The 19,188-nt window shown below is 38.7% G+C and overlaps 1 protein-coding gene across 2 annotated transcripts in view; it reads left to right on the top strand.

Moving 5' to 3' along the window:
• Nucleotides 1–19,188, top strand: part of CYFIP1 (cytoplasmic FMR1 interacting protein 1) — a 76,312-nt gene that overhangs the window by 18,228 nt on the left and 38,896 nt on the right. Inside the window, exons 3-20 of one of the 2 annotated variants that reach the window (XM_063392503.1) lie at nucleotides 479–568; nucleotides 1,371–1,448; nucleotides 2,487–2,588; nucleotides 4,066–4,247; nucleotides 5,325–5,421; nucleotides 5,550–5,678; nucleotides 7,109–7,213; nucleotides 7,374–7,465; nucleotides 8,727–8,844; nucleotides 9,537–9,659; nucleotides 12,188–12,313; nucleotides 12,607–12,773; nucleotides 14,540–14,687; nucleotides 16,549–16,702; nucleotides 17,907–18,063; nucleotides 18,387–18,483; nucleotides 18,894–18,970; nucleotides 19,067–19,175. In XM_063392503.1, coding sequence (XP_063248573.1) covers nucleotides 479–568; nucleotides 1,371–1,448; nucleotides 2,487–2,588; nucleotides 4,066–4,247; nucleotides 5,325–5,421; nucleotides 5,550–5,678; nucleotides 7,109–7,213; nucleotides 7,374–7,465; nucleotides 8,727–8,844; nucleotides 9,537–9,659; nucleotides 12,188–12,313; nucleotides 12,607–12,773; nucleotides 14,540–14,687; nucleotides 16,549–16,702; nucleotides 17,907–18,063; nucleotides 18,387–18,483; nucleotides 18,894–18,970; nucleotides 19,067–19,175 — 2,151 coding nt within the window. Of the gene's footprint in view, nucleotides 1–478; nucleotides 569–1,370; nucleotides 1,449–2,486; nucleotides 2,589–4,065; nucleotides 4,248–5,324; nucleotides 5,422–5,549; nucleotides 5,679–7,108; nucleotides 7,214–7,373; nucleotides 7,466–8,726; nucleotides 8,845–9,536; nucleotides 9,660–12,187; nucleotides 12,314–12,606; nucleotides 12,774–14,539; nucleotides 14,688–16,095; nucleotides 16,244–16,548; nucleotides 16,703–17,906; nucleotides 18,064–18,386; nucleotides 18,484–18,893; nucleotides 18,971–19,066; nucleotides 19,176–19,188 lie in introns of both variants that reach the window. The other variant, XM_063392505.1, reaches the window with a different exon arrangement.

The following is a 19,188-nucleotide window of genomic DNA, read 5'->3' on the forward strand; positions in this document are numbered from 1 at the left end:
TTATGTTGGCAATATATATAAAAATTCTTTTTGTAGAACTGTAGAATGATTTGAGTTGGAAGTTACTTTAAAGATCATCTAGTCCAACCCCTCTGTCATGGGCAGGAACACCTTCCACTAGACAAGGTTGCTCAGAGCCCCATCCAGTCTGGCCTTGAAGATTTCCAGAGATGAGTCAGCCACAGCTTCTCTGAGCAACCTGTTCCAGTGCCTCACCTCACCTCACAGTCAAGAATTTCTTGCTAATACCTAATCTAAACCTACTCGTAGTTTGAATCCATTCTCATTTGTCCTGTCACTACATGCCCCTGTACAAAGCTCCCCTCCAGCTCTCTTGCAGGACTCCTTTAGGCCCTGGACATTGCCATAAGGTCTTCCAGAGCCTTCTCCAGGCTGAAAAATACGAGGTTCTCAGTTTTCCTTCACAGGAGAGATGCTGCTACGGAAGACTTAATTCCATGTTTTCCTTTCTCTGCAGCCAAACTTCAACACTAATTTTGAAGACAGGAATGCATTTGTCACTGGTATTGCAAGATACATTGAGCAAGCTACAGTCCATTCTAGCATGGTAAGTAGATGTTCTGATCCACACTTTTGTATTACATAGAGCAGAAGGAGAGGAATGGGTCTTCATGCAGTTCATTATAAGAATTATGTTGACAGAAAACAGGTTACCTACAACACTTCCAGGAGGAGGTAGGATGAAAAAGTGTGAGGGTTTTCTTCTTTTTCAAGCACATTTTCTAAAAATTTTTTAAATTGCCTTTCCTCTTTGAGCAACTAATGTTGTTCGAAGGTCCCCTTCTTTCATGGCATTATTGGAAAATTAGGAATAATATGTCTTATAATTCTAGAGGCCAGTTCACAAATGGTGGAATGGGCAGATAAAGCACCTGGTTACATGCTACTGAAAATTATGTATGTTTCCATCAATCTAATTTTAAAATTATATGGTTACTCATTCACCTGTTTGGATTGTTTGGGTATTGTTGTACCTCTCCTTTACCATGTGAAAAATTGCTCTTCATGTGCTGACTCTTTCATCCTACAACATTCCACCTGGGGTCCCTGAATTTAAAAAGAAGAATAAACACCATCCCATCACCCTCCCTCACCCAAGATTAGCATTTCTATTTGTACTTATAGATCACAGTGTCTTTGGGGAAGAAAGAGCAACACATAAAGCAGTCTGATCTGGGGAAATAATAATTGATGATGTATCATTCAGCATGCAATATATGTGTGTTTGTACATGTACATTCTGATAAGAGAAATAGGTCATTTGGACAAGGGCGTGGAATGATACAAGACACATACATATCATCCTTTTGTATTACAATTCCTAATTGTATTGAGTGTCTTCCCTACAGAATGAAATGCTAGAAGAAGGTCAGGACTATGCAATCATGTTATACACATGGAGAAGCTGCTCAAGAGCCATTCCCCAGGTAATGGATGAAAACTCTACTGTCATGCAACGTGTGAGCTTCTGTCTTGTTTTAGTGTGGAGTTAACACACTAGACAGAGATTTGTCAGTGAGATCCAAGTGGAGTCTGCTTTGATTCCTGAGTTGTTAAGCTGGGCATGCCGTAGAACAGTGTCTTTTAGCACTTGCGGACCAGTTGGACTTTATTTTTTTTATGAGGCATCTATAGCAATACTCATGGGATTTGTGTCTTACCTTTTGGTTCAAGAGTAGTGTAGGGGTAATGTGCTTTAAAAGGAAAACTTTTGATTGTGGGATCTGCTTGAGGTCAAGATTTCATTCAAGAGAATGGATTCTTCCCACTCCCCAGTTTAATACTTAAATTCAAAACAGGTAGCATAGCATGTAGCAATTAACATTCAGGTTAAACATATAAGTTTCTAGACACTAGTACTCCAAGGTAGCCACTTTCTAAAGGTCAGAGCTACACAGTGCTTTCTTGATCTGTATACAAAAATAACTCCTGTTGTGAATAGGGCACAAGTCAGTTTAAAGGGTCTGGGAGTGGCTGTACAGGAGTGGGGTGGGAAGAATATTAAGACGTGTCAGAAAACTGAACACAGTTATTACCATGAGTTGACTCCTTCCTTTTTAACAAATTTGTTATGCAATTATTTTTATGCTGAAATGCAAGGAAGGTTTATCCTGTGGTTTAAACATTTAGAGTGGAAGTCAGGTAACCTGGTTTAATTCACAGTTCTGGCCCTATTTTAGTGCATAATTTTGAGCAAGTGGCTTAATGTGGAAAGGTTATACTCTACACACCCTACAGGGGTGTTTGACAACTAAATTACTTGCTGTAAGGTAGTATGAAAATCCTAGATTGTTTTGGGGTTTTTTACACACAATTAAACTTAGAAGATTAGCATAAGATTACCAAACATGGAAATTTTTGTCTTCAAGTTTGTCTGTTTAGGATGATGATGCATTTTCTCAGGATCTTAGTTGATGAGGTTTTATCAGGCAATGTTCCAGGTATAACAATCTCTTTATCCACAGGTCAAGTGCAATGAGCAGCCTAACAGAGTAGAAATTTATGAGAAAACTGTGGAAGTTCTGGAGCCAGAAGTCACAAAACTGATGAATTTTATGTATTTTCAGGTAAAAAGAATGGAAACAAAATTTGTCAGTAGGCTTGTAATTTTATATTTCTGCTTTGTATACTTCATATTGTATGCTCAGGTACTGAACCTAGTCATTATATGTAAGAAAAAACACACCATATTCTCCCACAGAAGGGCAAATTTTTTAATGCCTATCTTAAAAACTTGAGCTGATCTCCATTAAGACTTTCAACATAAAATCAAAAGTAGTTGTGTATTGTCCCTATGCAGCACATGGGGACAGAGATCTGTCACTTTAGGAAGAAAGGAAATAGAAATATAATCTGTTTTGCGTGTATAATAAAACCAACTCAGCACAGAAGCCATTTTCTGGGGAATGAGGGATTCCCAGGTCTGGACAGCAGAGCAGCAGGTGCAGCTTTGCTGTGGCGATTCATAACTGAGGCGAGCTGACCCAGCTGTTGTGATCTGCCAGCCACCCGAGCTGGAGAATAGCAGTCTGTCTTGCTTTCTCCTCCCTCCTGGCAGCTCACCATCTATTTCAATGGGCTGAGGATGTTTCCAGGCATTATGCAGAGATGGAGCAACTAGAGCCTGTGAGACCGGAGCACACAGGAAGGAGGAGATTGTTGTACTCAGTAGGAGCCCCGGTTGGGGAAGACAACAGGAAATGTTACATTTCATTCAATCTCCTTCCATTCAAGCAGATTAGAGCTCTAAAGTCAGAACAAATTCCTTTTTACGTTTGAAGTTGCTGGCTTTTTTGTATTTGTAATCTCCATCTGAGATGGCCCTGACGTGCACTTGGAAATAAGCCCTCAAATAAACGTGCCAGGATGACTTACGAGAGCTGGTGTGTACAGTGTGCTGTGAATTTTTGTTTGTTTGTTTGAAGGGAGCATTCCTATAATTTGCCTTTTAATTCATATTCCTCACCAAAGAGCATGAAATCCCTTTTTTCTGAGGGATTTTAAACTTCTCAGAATCACAGAATAGTTTGAGTTGGAAAGGGTCTTGAAAACCATTTAGTCCACCCCCCTGCAGTGAAAAGGGGTATTTTCTACTAGATCAGGTTGCTCAGAGCCCCACCTAACCTGGCCTTGAACACTTCCAGGGATGGGGCACCCACAGCTTTTCTGGGCAACCTGTTCCACTGCCTCACCACCCTCACTGTAAAAAACTTCTTCCTTACATCCAATCTAAATTTACCCTCTTTTAGTTTAAAAATATTACCCCTTGCCCAGTTTTTTATTTGTACTTTTAATGAATTAATCTGCAAAGAAGAACCTTGGCTCTGGTGTCAGGTGAACTTGGTGGCAAAAATCACCGGTGGCACTTGTAGCACACATCAGAAGAAGAGCTGAAAGGCCTGTACTCACGCCTTGCATACTTTAAACCTTTTTCTCCTTCTCTGGAGCTTTTCACTGGACCAAGTCTAGGTACATGATGAAACTTTTTCCCTGGAAATGTCATGGCTTTTACTCTCTGTTTTTCTGTCTTTTCTCCCCAATCAGAGAAATGCAATTGAGCGGTTTTGTGGGGAGGTGAGACGTTTGTGCCATGCGGAGAGAAGGAAGGACTTTGTTTCTGAAGCCTATCTGATCACACTGGGCAAATTCATCAACATGTTTGCAGTGTTGGATGAGTTGAAAAACATGAAGTGCAGCGTGAAGAACGACCACTCGGCCTACAAGCGGTAAGTGGCAAGGCGCAGCAGGACCCGGGCCTCTGCTGCTGGGATCCAGGCCTCCCACGAGATGGCAGCAGCTGCTTCTTTTCTGGCAGCTTTTTCCTCAAAAATAGTCTCTTCAGGTGTGGAACAAGCTACCTTGAAATTAGGGACGGCTTGGCTGCAGTTAGGCAGTTGAGTACATCTGTTTATTTTGTGCTGTTCTTCCTGCAGCAAAAGGGTTTCCTGCCTTTAATGCCAAGCTGTCAGATAATTATGTCTTGGTGTATGCTAAATGTAATGCATGTACTTTGTTCACTAAAGATTCTGTTTTTAAATTTGAGAGGAAGTTTTCTTTCTGGTCACTTGTGCTACTTGTGTTCTGATCTATTCTATTCTTGGCATGCATTTTTGACATTTGTAGCTCAGGCTTGTTATAAGTTTTCTTAAGATGTTTCAGCTTTGCTGTTCAAGATCCTTGTGATCGCAGGTATAGCAGGGAAGGGAGGGGGTGAGATACCTGTGGCCAAATTTTGTACTTGAGCTGCCAGATGGTACCAGGTATCTTCTGTTGAACACGGTGGTCAGAGCAGCAGGGCAAGATGGCCTTTATGCCAGCCCTAGCATTTTTGGTCTTTAATGCAGAGGACTATTTAGTCAATGACTAGCCAAATTTACCTGTGTTGCTTCTACTTGTGAGAGATTTAGTTTCTATCTCCACCTGTTGTAGTTGTTGTTGTGCCTGGAGACCTCTTAAACTTACTTGGTTTGCCTTTCTTTTTCTTTGGAGGTGTGTTTCTGGAGGCCAAACACTTGTTTTCTGGAAGACAGACTTTTCCTGGGTTGTTGAGTGGCTTGGATCTATAGAGCCACAACTGCACCCAGTTGTGAAAAAACATATAGCCAATGTTTTTTCTTTTGTGTTTTATTGGACGTTCTAAGTAGGGGCATAGTGAGGAATTCAGGATAGTAAGCCAGTTTATTTTGAATAAATTAAGTCCATCTCTCTCTTCTAGTGAACTTTTCACTTTTTTTTTGAGGAGATAGATTTACTTACAAACAGCCCTGGCCAAGGGAAATACAGTTTTTCTTATGTCTTTAAAGAGCTGCTCAGTTCCTGCGGAAAATGGCAGATCCTCAGTCCATTCAAGAATCTCAGAACCTTTCCATGTTCCTTGCCAACCACAACAAGATAACACAAGTAAGCCTGAATTGTCTTCTTGCAAGTTACCTAATGCTTTGCAAAAGTATTAAAATAAAGCTCTTCCAGTAGTAACTTTTTTCCCAGTCAGTATAACTAGTTAACTAATATATATATTTTTTCTCCAGTCTTTGCAGCAGCAGTTGGAGGTGATTGTTGGCTATGAAGAGCTGCTTGCAGATATTGTGAATTTGTGTGTGGACTACTATGAAAACAAAATGTATCTAACACCCAGTGAGAAACATATGCTTTTGAAAGTAAGTTTCTTTTGGGTATAAAATTAAAAAAAGAATGTTGAGGCAGGGCACAGTTGTTTGAATTCCAGATTGTTTCCGGTTGTTTTTGTTTTCTTTAAGGGGAACCAGATTAAGCAAATTATTTAAATTACTGCTTTTCCCCATCATTGTCTTTTTGTTGTATTACATGCTAAAATTTTTGAAAGCTTTTAATCCATTTTCGTTTTTCATAAATTGAAGTTGACCCATTTGAACTGCATCCAATTTTATGGAATTGTGTTTCTATGAAGTATAATGACAGCAGAAAGGAACTACTGCATTTTATTTTAGATATGTGGCAAGACTGTTTAAAAAGCTTTTGGAAGTGAGGCTGTGTATCAAGTATTTCAGAGAACAAGTATCTTGAAATTAGGATTAATAAATCAGTTTAGTTAGCTGGAGTATGTACCTGTAATAAGAGGGTCGTGGGCAGTATGAAATTTGGCTGGTATTATCAGCTGCATGTCTTGCAGTGGAAGAAAAGATACAGAGTAAGAGCTAAAATTTTGCTTCATGACAAATATTTTGATTCATTTCAGTGTTTAACTTTTGAAGAGCTCTGTTTATTAGGAGTAAACAAAAATCTTCTGAAGTCACACATGAACTCTAGAACATGTTTTATGTTTTATGTTCTATCTACAAGGGTGCCCAGTGTGACTTTTGTAAGTCACTCTGCTTGGCTCCTGTAAATACTAAATAGAATCATAGAATATGCTGAGTTGGAAGGGACCCACGAGGATCATTGGCTCCAACTCCTGGCCCTGCGCAGGACCATCCCCACGTGTCACACCCTGTGCCTGACAGTGCTGTCCAAATGCTTCTTGAGCTCTGTCAGGCTGGTGCTGTGACCACTGCCCTGGAGAGCCTGTTCCATTGCCCAACCACCCTCTGGGTGAAGAACCATTTCCTGATAAATTTCTAACCTTATGTTAATTAAATACCTTGGACAAAATGTAATTAGATTTCTTTTGGATGCTTTTGAGCTCTTGTGTGTATAATTCAGAGGCATTGAAAGCCAGAAAAGCAATCATTCAGAGATGTTAGATCTAAGCTCCTGTTACCAAATCAGTTTACATGTAGAGAATTTGAATAAAATGGAAGTGAAAAGAAAAGCTCTAAAAATAGCCCGTCTCTTGTTTCAGTGAGATTATTTTTTTAAGCTAAACCTTTATACAAAAAAGCATCTTTTAAGGGTAACTGATCAGGCTGATGTGAATGTAAAAACTGCTGATAGAGGTAAAAAAAGAATAGTACAGAAATGTACGTATTTGAAAATGTATTTTGTTTGAAATAAGTTGGGTGTTTCAGGACTGGTTTTAAAAAATTAGTTTTTAAATTATATGAGGAACAGACTTAGAGGTCTTTTACTTCTGAGGTCCTTTTGTGGAAGGCTTAGTTTTTTCCTTTTTCAGGTGATGGGCTTTGGATTATACCTGATGGATGGAAGTGTCAGTAACATCTATAAGTTGGATGCAAAGAAAAGGATAAATTTAGCCAAGATAGACAAGTACTTCAAGGTTGGTTAAGATGGGATTTTAAAGGTAGTTTCTTTTGCATTTTAAATATATTTAAATAGAAAAAAAATCACTTTGGGTTATAATATGGGTAAATAATGTTTTCCTTTCACTATGATTTGTGTTACTAAGTTATCTAATCTGATTTGTTCCCTGTGTACAGCAGCTGCAGGTTGTCCCACTATTTGGTGACATGCAGATTGAACTTGCAAGATACATTAAGACCAGTGCCCATTACGAGGAAAATAAATCCAGGTAGGAGGGAGAAAGAAAAAGAATGATCATCTGGGTTGGGGAAGATCTGGCCCTTGAAGTATATTGTCATACTCACCTGTTAGTCCATGGGTCTGTGGTAATTAATAGGATTTTCACTTTGTCATCTTTTTTGTGTGGGTATTTCACTATTAATGCAATTCATATAACGGATACAACTAAAGAAACAGATGGTTTAAAAACCTTTCTATGCTGCTGAGCTCATTCTTGTATCTGTGACATTTCTTATAACCTGGGTTGGAAGAAATTAATTTTATCTTACACTAATTTAGTTTTTATTTTTTCCTTTAAATATGAAACTTTCTTTAAAAGAAATGAAGGATTTTACTAAGCAAGGTGAGCAGTAGTAGTGCATGGGTGAATAGGCATGTGTACATTGTACATGGAGAAGCAACTTAGCTTGTCTCCCCCCGTTTTTATTTTTTTGGCTAGTTGTGCAGCACAGCAAAATGGTTGGAAAATGCAGCCAGTTGTTGCATTAATGGATCCATAGTTTTTGGTTATTGCTTTGTTTTAGTGAACCTTTCTGTGCTGCTCCAAGACGTTGCCTCCATGCAGTTACAAGAATTTAGAATGTTGTGCTTTGCATTTTAATTCCTGCAGAAAAAAACACATAACTTGCATGTAATTGCTTAGAGAAAATCAATGCAAATAGGCATATTGAGCTACTAAAATATGAGGCTACTTAACATGACATTCTTGGTAGCATGTTTTTTGTGTGCCTCTTCGTAACATGTTAATAGTACTTGATGATGTCTTTTTATAGCTGGGAGCATACTATACACTCTTCAGAGTTCAACAAGAATAAACAAAAAATACCTGCAGGTGCCTAGATGTATCCTACAGCCTATACCTATACCTATAGTTCTGCCCTACCTTATAGTCCTTTTTGGTCTTGTTCCTAAGTGCCCTTGAAGAGAGATGCTGGTTTGTATTTCATAGCAGCAGCCTTTAAAAAACAAAAAAGAAAAACTCCCAAAACAGAAAAAAACCCCAACCAACTTTACAGTTTTTTCTTAAGACTTGGAAGAAGTGCTATTTGAACTCAGAAGGGCAGTTCATCACTAATAGCTTTGTGCAGGGGTAGTGGTAGAGGTGTGAAGAGAGGAAAAGCTTCAAACAACAGAGAAGGAAAATGGGTTAAAAAAGAACATAGTGCATTTTGGATCTTTTTTGCAGTATCAGTTGTGCTGTTTATTGTCAAAACTGATTTAGGTGAGGTTTTTTTTGTCTTCTGAACCAGATGGACATGCACATCTTCCAGCAGCAGTCCCCAGTACAATATATGTGAGCAGATGATCCAAATCAGAGAAGACCACATGCGTTTCATATCTGAACTGGCTCGTTACAGCAACAGTGAGGTGAGTGGGGTTAGAGCTATGTGTGCAAATTGCACGTCACTCATTAACAGTTAATGAGTCACTCATTAAGTATCTGAAAAGCAGGTAAATCTCTAGCTAGCCAAAGGACAGAGCTTGGCCACCTGAGTCAAGAAAAGCTGACTGCAGGTCTAATCTCACTTCTCTGAATTATATTTGCAATATTTAAATTTAGCATAATAAAGGCACATCATACAAACTCTAATGTCCTTCTGCCTCTTTCTCTCTATGTGTCTCAAATTTATCCTAGAAATTTTGGTGTCTCATTTAGAATGTGTTATCTAGTCCTTACTCCAAACAGGTGCCTGTAACAGTTTAAACAAAACTAAAAGTTAAGAGATTAGTAAAAGGATACAGAAATGCATATGTATACACACATTCGTACGTATATAGTATATAGAGACAACAAATAACTATGTATATCATATATAATTGATATCTTGAATTCATCTGCAACAATATTATGGTCATTAGGGATACCAGTGATTTCTATCTCTTGACCAAAAACTGTGAAGTTTCCTAAGTCTCTAGAAGAAAAAGCTGATGTTAGATGTTAGAGCAGGTGTTGGTATATGATGGTGTTTTAGTGCTGCAGCTGATGTAGAAATTTGGCTGTGGATGCTGAATACAGCATGTTCTGATGTGGGTTTTTTGGGTTTTTTTATAATGTCTAGGTGGTGACTGGGTCTGGTCGACAGGAAGCTCAAAAAACAGATGCAGAATATCGGAAGCTCTTTGATCTCTCTCTCCAAGGCCTGCAGCTTCTCTCCCAGTGGAGTGCCCATGTCATGGAAGTGGTATGTAACATGGGAAATAAAAGCAGATGAAAGAGAGGTGGCTTGGTGAGGTTAGACAGAATAAAACAGCTTTGCTTTACTGGACTGAAAAATGCATGTTATGTTTTCAGAGGATCACAGAGTTGTAAGAGACCTAACAAGAATCTTGTTCCCTTAGTTTCCATCTTCCTTCACTGCTTTTCTGCTTCAAACCTCATTCTCAGAGGATGACACATGAAGTTCTCAGAGTCTAGGAGCAATGTTGCTGCTCTGAAGATCCAGTAGCTCATAGTTCACACAGTACATTCCACTTGTTCTGTTTAATGGGTAGCCTGACACCTGTGAACCTTCACCAGATGTTTTAATATCACTCTTGATACAAACATTTTGTGGACTAACACTTCATCACTTCCTTTTAAACACTGTTTAAAATTATATTGTTAGAAACATCTGTACTGACATGCAGTCACTGAGGAGGTGACAGAACAGCTCCAATTGGCTATGTTTAGATATCACTGCTGAGTAAATTGAAGCATGTATGGTTTTAACACAAAAATGGATGGAAGGGTTCCCATTGGCTTTAGATTGGGCTTTAAGTTAAAAGGAAAGTAAATGCAGGAAAAGGAAAATGTGAGAGGAGATGAGGGAAGGGAAATAAGGAACATGCTGAGTTTCTTCTCTATATTCTAATAGTTTATTTTAAAAACAAATGCCAGTTAGAAAAGTTACTGTGCTTTTTTCCAATAAGGAGCTGCTTAAAGCAGAAATTGAAGAGGAGGGTGCAGGAGTCCTTGTTATGCTGCAGACATTGGACAAAAGCTGTGTGCCTTAGCTGAACCAAAACATATTCTAGGAAGGGTTGAAATGTAATTTCCTGTATGAGGGAAGCCAGACTTGCTCCTCTTCTGCCTCAGATATCGCAGGAGGCATGAAATAATTTGCACTATGTGATTCCAGTGCAGTCACAGTGGGCACAGCTGGGGAACCAGTTTTATCTCTCGTTTGTATTTTTAACTGCCTCTTTTAAAAGCCAGTAGATGAGTCATGCTTTTCTCTGTATTATCCGATTCCTATTTAAATCCACAGTATGTTTTTTGGTGAAATTCTTATTCTCCTTTTCTCTTCTTAGGAGAGGTTGCTGTCATCTGTTCCTTGCCTCTATAACTCCTAGACATGCACCCTTTATTTCTGTCATCACAAATTACTGCATTACTTCACATTGCTGCATCTCTTCACAGTGAAAATCTTGCTATTTTATTATGTCTCTGAAGGAAGTCTCTCATTCTTATCTTAGCTCTATTTCTGTCCTACTCATTCCAGGACAAACTTTCTCCGAGCATCACAGCAGGTTTTTTGGCTATTCCCACTGCTTTTCATAGTCTTTCTAGTTTGTATGGATTCCCATAAATACTTATTTAAGTTCAAGTTTGTGTTCATCTGCTTCCTGTCCTACTGAGAATTTATTCTAATATGGAGTGTCCTAATTATTTACCTGTCTCCACCTTCACTGAGTATGCATGAACATAGTTACATGCATCATGTTCAGATAAAAACTGGCAGTGTATGTTTGCTGTGCATCTTAGCCCTGTCAGTTTAATGCCCCCAAAGGACTTCATCTTTGTTTAATCATTTTCCCAGTGTCATCTTCATAGCACTCAGGTTTCAGGCTGTGATGCTCCCTTTTGCCATAGGTGAATAGGTGCTGTTAATCCATTATAGTGGGCAAATTTATATTGCTCTGTAATGTAACAGTTATGCTAAAGTGGTGTCAACCAGATCTTACTATGTGCTGAACTCAAACTGTGAGAACATTTTATTTAAATATCACTAGGATTTTTCACTTGATGTACCCTGGTGGATATTAGGCCAGCCTGACACTGCTCAGGAACATTTTGAGCTGTGTTTGTACTGACTGAAAAGGCAGTATTTAAGAGAAGTGCATGCTGTGCAGATCATATTGTCACAGCTAATACAGCTATTGCCACACATTTCAGCCTAGTAAACTTCAAAATCACACCTCCTCCTCCCCCCAAACCAAAAAAACCCCATACCCAAACAAACCAACAACCCAAGCCTGGGGTTTTGTGGCTTCAGTTTTCTGGTTGTGTTTTTAAATCTATGTGTGAATATTTCATCAAGTAGTAAGCTCTTCTTTTTGTATGTGGGTCTGATGGATTTGTTTTTCTTATGTTCTGAAGTCTTTCTGTGTTTCTCATATTTAAAGCAGAGAAGAAACTTTTGCCTGTGTTAACATTTGCATCTAAGTGCAATACCTGTTGAGTTTGAGATGTGTTTCTTTGGAATAATACAGAATTGCTGGTTTTCAGGAAAAGATTTTAGGAAAAATATTGTTTGGCATTTCCACCAGATAGTAGTTTCAGAATTTGAACTTAGTATCAAATACTATTCCTCAAATATTCATGAAAACATTGTGGTGTTTCTCAAAGCATGTTATTTGTGTCCAGCTGTATTTTGTATTTCTCAGGCATTTTTGTTTCTTTTTGTCCTGCCCATCTTTTTTTCTCCCTCTTCTGCCATGTGAACTGCAGTACTCATGGAAGCTGGTTCACCCAACTGACAAATATTCTAATAAAGATTGTCCTGACAATGCAGAAGAGTATGAAAGAGCAACAAGATACAATTATACTAGTGAGGAGAAGTTTGCTTTGGTTGAGGTAAGAGAAATGTTTTTTCTATAGGGATTTTCCAAAAGATTAATGCTATACAAAAGAGAACATTCTCTATAAGCATTTTGCATACCTACTGCAAAAGGACAGCCTGCCCTGTGCTGACTCTGAAACAATGTGTGTTCCTCCATTCAGCATATGGGAGGAGCACAGCAAATCTATCCTTTATCATTTGTAACTTGTTAATTCCCCTTTTCTCAATTTTGTGTTTGAAAATGCACTGTTTGTACAAGTATACAAACAAAATAAGAAAAATACATTTGTCTGGGTTTGTTTTGCAGGTGATTGCCATGATCAAAGGTCTGCAGGTGCTGATGGGACGAATGGAAAGTGTTTTCAATCATGCCATTCGTCATACAATTTATGCAGCTCTTCAGGACTTTGCCCAGGTCACACTTAGGGAGCCATTAAGACAAGCCATTAAAAAGAAGAAAAATGTCATTCAGAGGTAGCATTACTGTTCTCATTTTTTTCTATATTCTTTCCTCAAGACCTCAGTAAATTAGTTGCAGAATTGCACAGATGTTTAATTCTACCTCTCGAAGTCTGTACTCCCAATCTGTCTGGCATTCGTGGTTAATTTGATTGGATACAAATTGGAAGTTGAAGAAGTCTGAAGTTAAAAATGAATGGCTGCCAGCATGGCTGTAGCAGAAGTCCAGACTGTCCTGAGCCTCTTAGAACTACTTTAGGAAGTCTTGTGTTCCCCGTTGTTTATTTTTGTTTTAAGAAAATACAAATACAGGAATACTGAAAGGAAGATTAGTGTTTGTATTTTGAAGGAAGGTTTCACTGTCCACTTTATGATTCCAGTGTTTCCTTTCCTTATGTCTCATGTTTATCCCACTCTCTCTTCTCTCTGCCTCTCTTAGCATTCTGTCTTAATTCTCAGCTTCTGCTGCTTTTTGCTTAATAGCCTTACACTTCTCTTCCAGTGCTCCATCTGCCCACGCTGATTGGTGACATTTCCTGACCTTATTTTTTTTGTCCCTAATTGTTTGCTTTTAGTCTTGACTTGTTTATCATTTGTTTACTCCCACATTTCATTGCAAAGCTCTTAGAGGTGAAAGTCCTTAGCTAATTAGGCTATTGCTAAAGGTTCTACCACAAAAATATCATCATAAGCTAAAAATAAATAAATTGCTCCACATTATCAGGTTTACAGGGAGAGTCTTTTTGTTGCAGGATTTTAATGAAGTAGAAAAATATTACTTTTATACCTGCTTAGATTTGGGATGAGATATTTTCTTGATCATTCAGCATGTCACAGGATATGTCTGACTGTATTCCTGCCAAGTATCTGAGTTCCAGTTCAGTATTTGGAGCTAAAAGTATGAAGCTGTTTGTATAAATTTCAGCTGAATTCTTGAATCTTAATTTCTTTTGGAAACAGGAATTCTGCTTTTTTTCATTTCAAGCTGCTACTGTCTCTCTTTAATTTGGTTAGTAATCTGCTTTGGTTTGATTGAGTATTAATTGAATTCATAGTGAATATATATTCATATTAGCATGAATTTGGTTTGATCCAGCTCTGAGGTCCTCAACACAAGAAAGATGTGGGCCTGTTAGAAAGGGTCCAGAGGCCATGAAGATGACTGGGGGCTGGAGCACTTCTGGTATGAGGACAGACTGGGAGAACTGGGGTAGTTCAGCCTGGAGAAGAGAAGGCTCTGGGAGGCCTTACCACAGCTTTCTAGTACCTGGGAGGGGCTTATGGCAAAGAGGGAGAAGGACTTGTTATGCAGGCAGATAGTGACAGGACAAGGAGCAGTGGTGTTACTGAAAAAGGAAGGTTTAGATTAGGTATTAGGAAGAAATCCTTTATTTGGAGGGTAATGAAGCACTGTAACAATTTGCCCAGAGAAGCTGTGGATGCCCCATCCCTGAAAGTGTTCAAGGCCAGGTTGAATGGGGCCCTGAGCAATCTGATCTAGTGAAAAATGTCCTTGCCCTTTGCAGGGGGAAAGTTGGAACTAGAGGGTCTTTAAGGGCTCTGGATTACCTTTTCTGATAAACAGCATGGAGTGGTTATTTTGTGGATGTGTCATTCTGGAAAATATTGGTGAAATTCATTGTTCTTAGTTGGAATTATCCTGAGCTCCTGAATGCTGTTGCAAAATTTCTGTGCTCGTGGAATAATGCTTAAAAAAATTAAAATGTTCTATCAGGGCACTTGGATGTGCTGCAGTCTGAAGTAGAGGGAATTGTGTTCAGTGTTTTGCAGGCCATAAGGAAGACAGTGTGTGACTGGGAGGCAGGTCACGAGCCATTCAATGACCCAGCTCTGCGGGGAGAGAAGGACCCCAAAAGTGGTTTTGACATCAAAGTCCCAAGACGTGCAGTTGGACCCTCCAGCACTCAGGTATTTTCCTGTCTGGTGGCTGTGATGCCTGTCCACAATTATTGCATGAGGTGTTTCCTTTCTGTCCTGAACTATTTTAAAATTGCAGGTTTTATTGTGGTCTTTTTTTAATGCTAAAAATCTACTCTGATTTATATTTGCAAAATTATATGCACTTAACCAAGATCCTCTGCCTGGATTGCTGTAATTTTCTACTCTGATACATAATTTTTCCAAGTGTTCAGTCTCTTTAATTTGATTTTCTGGGAACAAATATTTTCTTATTGAGCTCCTAATGTTCTTTAAATAATATTTTTGAACTATTTGAATTATTTCTTGGCTGACTTCTATCTCTGGTATGGCTGGTGAAATTTTTTTATTAAATCACTCTGTTCAGTAGATGTCTAGTAGTTTTAAAATATGTTTAAAATATAAATGAATGTCTGTTAAAATATGGGAAAGTATGTGACTTCTGACAAAATCCCTTGCTGTGTTCAGTAATGAGTCATAAAGCTGTTCCCTAGAATCTAATTTGTCTTCTGCTGTCACTGAAATGAGATATCTCAATTTTTTTCTGTGGCAGTCATCAAAATCCCATACCTAGATGCTCATTCCAGTTACCTCCATATAGTTCTCTTTTTTATTTCATTTGTGGATTTGTTTGGAGAGTATATGGTCTGATATTCATAGCTCACCTGAGAAAATGAGGTACTAAGCACTTGGGGTAAAAAATCTAAGGCAACTGTGGTTTGTGAAGACAATCTTTTAGTAGCTAAAATCTGTGGGAAAGAGAGCATGTTTGGTTAATAATTTTGGGTAGTAAAAAGTTGCTTAATTTGTGATAAGATTGATTTAATTATGATTTTTTTTGATAATTGCAGAAAATTTATTTTGATTTTTGATTTCCCGGGGTGAAAGAAAAGGTTAAATATCACCACCAGTTTGCTTCTCCTGTGCTTTAAGGGCTTTGCTTCACCTTTGCAACAGGCTGTTTAGAGTATGTGGTTCTGTCTGCTTTTTCTGCTCTTGGGCTGGCACATTTGTCTGTCTGGGCTGACAGGAAGGCAAGAGGTCAAATATATCCATTTTAGACAGGTTTTCCTCAGTTTCAGGCAGTTCTAAAATGGCTGTGTATGAATGGGTAATTGGTGCTACCTGGAAATATTTTCTAAATTATTTGATAAGCTAATGGCTCTCTGAGCATCCTCTGAAATGAACAGGAACTTCCCTTTGCTTGAGGGAGCCTCAGATTGCAGTGATTATTCTGAACAACCTTTCTGTATGACCTCCTCTGCATGCTTACTGTGCTGCTTTTCATTTTTAACAAACTAACATGTTTTCTCTGCTTCTCTTTCCCGTTCCTTATTTACCCATGTGTTTTTATTAACGAATTCTCTTCCCCTGCCTGCCCCTGTCTGTTGGTTTTTAGCTCTTCATGGTTCGCACTATGACAGAGTCCTTAAACTCTGCTGAGCTGTTGAAGCAGCTCAAGTCTCTGGGATTGGAAAAGCTATTGCATGTGACACACAAGTTTCTGAGGCAGTCCTACATCTATCCGCCTCTTTTAAACTTTGGTGGTAAGACATTACTTATTACTTTTACTTTTTGTGGAGATGTGAACTGTTCCACTGCAAATGGTCTGCTGCTGAGTGTCAGTGCAGGTCCCCTTGGCATGGGTAGGCATTTGTGCTGGTGTGTAGGCTAGTGTTGCATCTGTTCCTCTTGCCTCAAAGGCTTTTATCCACACAGTGCCAGTTTTCAGTTTGAAGTGGAGCAGTCGCTTACTGATAGTAATTCTCAGTGTTGCTCAACTAATGTACCATGTGTATTTTCCTTTTTTCCCCTCCCCTTTCCACCATAATTGTTTCCTTTAATGATACAGCTTTACATGGTGAGAACTATGTTAGAGTCCCTCATTGCTGACAAAAGTGGTTCCAAGAAAACCTTGAGAAGTAGCCTTGAGGGGCCCACCATATTGGACATAGAAAAATTCCATCGCGAGTCTTTCTTCTACACTCATTTGATAAATTTCAGTGGTAAGATATGTAGATGATCAGTGTCCAGCTTAGCATGTCCTAACACCTCTAACACGACCTGGAAAATGTTTCCGATTGCCTAAGTCAACTTAACCTTTGGTTTATTTATCAAAAGCCTTGGTCTGTCCAAACTTTTTCTGAGATGGTACTTAGTATTGTGGTGGGATTTTTATTTTGACTTGTTATACGTGTGTTTCCAATGTGTCAAATTTCATATTGTTACCCTTTTCTATTTTCTTCATGTATGTACCTATATAAACAATAAGCCTGTACACATTGAAATTTTTTAAAGGAAGTAGTTTTTGTGTTTTGGAAGATTTTTTTTTGTTTTAAGTACAGAGGAGACAAATTCTCTGTTGTGGTAAATTCGATGTCATTTCACCACTCTTGCTATTCAGTTAATTGTAATCGGAAACATGCTGTCCTAAAGAATTCACCTACTGACATTGAGTGTACCTAGTCCTTGTCATCACCATGCTGTGTTGTCTTTTGTTTTTGTTTTGCTGCTGGTCTCCTTTACCCTTGGAGAAGGGGGAGCCTGTTAGTATCATGCTGCTACTGGGGAACAGAGCTGCAAAAGGTCTTCAGAAGGTGTTAGTGTAAAAAGTTCATTGCTGTTTCAGTTCATAAGCCTTCAGGAAAAGAAGGATTGTACCAAGTGTTTTCCAGACAGGTGGGAAGCACACCTCTGGGCCCTTGACAGCATCCTTAAAAACTTGTTTTTTTAATCCCTACTTCATCTGTCTGTCATTACCTGCCCATCTAATCAACAGGAACATGTGGAGCGATTCAGTCCTCCATAGAGTGGGGTGGTACTGGTAGTTCCAGTGCAATTTTGCCTCCTTCACTTACTGCTTCCCAAATTCAGTGTATGGCTTTCTTAGCCCCCAACTGAGAAATTAAACTAGAAATCCCTTTTTACTAGTATACACAGTTTTTATATTTAACTGACAGTCTTGTCCACTTCCACTCTTTTTTTTTTTTCTATAAAAAGGCACCACTTTGGGGGCCAGTGAGGAGTTCAAAACTCTTACAAAGTCATGGGCTTTACATTTTGAATTTGCTTTAGATTATTTGGCCTATGTACAGCTCTAGTGACTTGCACCTGCTGGTTTTGTTTTGCATTGCATCATCAGAATCTCAGTTGTATTGTACCTGATGTATTTCTATAAGAAGTGTAATTCTCCCTTATTTATTCTGAAAGAAACCCTGCAGCAATGCTGTGATCTGTCCCAGCTGTGGTTCAGGGAATTCTTCCTAGAGCTGACCATGGGCAGAAGAATCCAGTTTCCCATTGAGATGTCCATGCCTTGGATTTTGACGGATCATATTTTGGAGACAAAAGAGGCATCAATGATGGAGTAAGACCCATTTACTCTTCCTTACTTGCTCTTCCACTGTATGATTATCTTTAATGATTGCCATTCCTTATTATAATGTTCCTGATTTAATTGATTTTAACAAGTAGTCTTTGAGAAGGTATTTCTTGAACCAGCAAATATTTTCCTAAAGGAAAAATTGTGATTCTTTTTTTTATATAAACTAAAAACGAAGAAGATCCTGTTTTCGTGAACCATTTGTGGATTACAATATTGACTGGCTTACATCATCTTGACCGCACCATCCTAAAGAATCATGACTTTTATACACGTGTAACTCTCTTGTTTTATTCTTTTTCTTGCAGGTATGTTCTGTATTCTTTGGACCTTTATAATGACAGTGCTCACTATGCACTTACCAAATTTAAGAAACAGTTCCTCTATGACGAAATTGAGGCAGAGGTAAAGTAACCTTACCCACTAATCTGTACCTGAATGTGAAAGTCATGCTAAAAGGCAAGGCCTTTGTAAGAGATCAGAACTGCTGGGGATAGTAGAAAAACTGAGAAGACCAAACAGAAGATGAGTAACTGGTTGGATGATATGTTGTAAACAAACCTGTAGACCTGTCCAAAAATGCTTCACGTTAATGCTGAAAATTGTAGACCTGTGCAAATATCCCTCACAACAATAATAACAATAATTGGAAATTTAATAATAATAATGCTGAAAATTGAATTACATCTTCTCTTGTACTGGGAAATTTGGATCTATCAAATTCCTTGACTATGTTTGATAAACAGTGGGAGGTCTTAGATAAGCTCTTTTTTAATTTTAAGTATCTCTAAACATATGATATTTTTCTCCCCAAGGTAAACCTGTGTTTTGACCAATTTGTCTACAAGCTGGCAGACCAAATATTTGCATACTACAAGGCAATGGCTGGCAGGTAGCTGTTCCTTCCACCACGAGAGCTCTTCTTCACACTTTTCTGCTCTGCTTTGCTGTTTGGTGTACCTTAAGCATTTTCTTCCTTTCTTCATAGCCTGCTTCTGGACAAACGGCTGCGTTCAGAGTGCAAGAACCAGGGAGCAACCATTCAGCTGCTGCAGTCCAACCGCTACGAGACACTGCTGAAGCAGAGACACGTTCAAGTGAGTTAACTCC

This window comes from Prinia subflava, chromosome 3 (genome assembly GCF_021018805.1).
Source record: "Prinia subflava isolate CZ2003 ecotype Zambia chromosome 3, Cam_Psub_1.2, whole genome shotgun sequence".
Taxonomy (NCBI): Eukaryota; Metazoa; Chordata; class Aves; order Passeriformes; family Cisticolidae; genus Prinia; species Prinia subflava.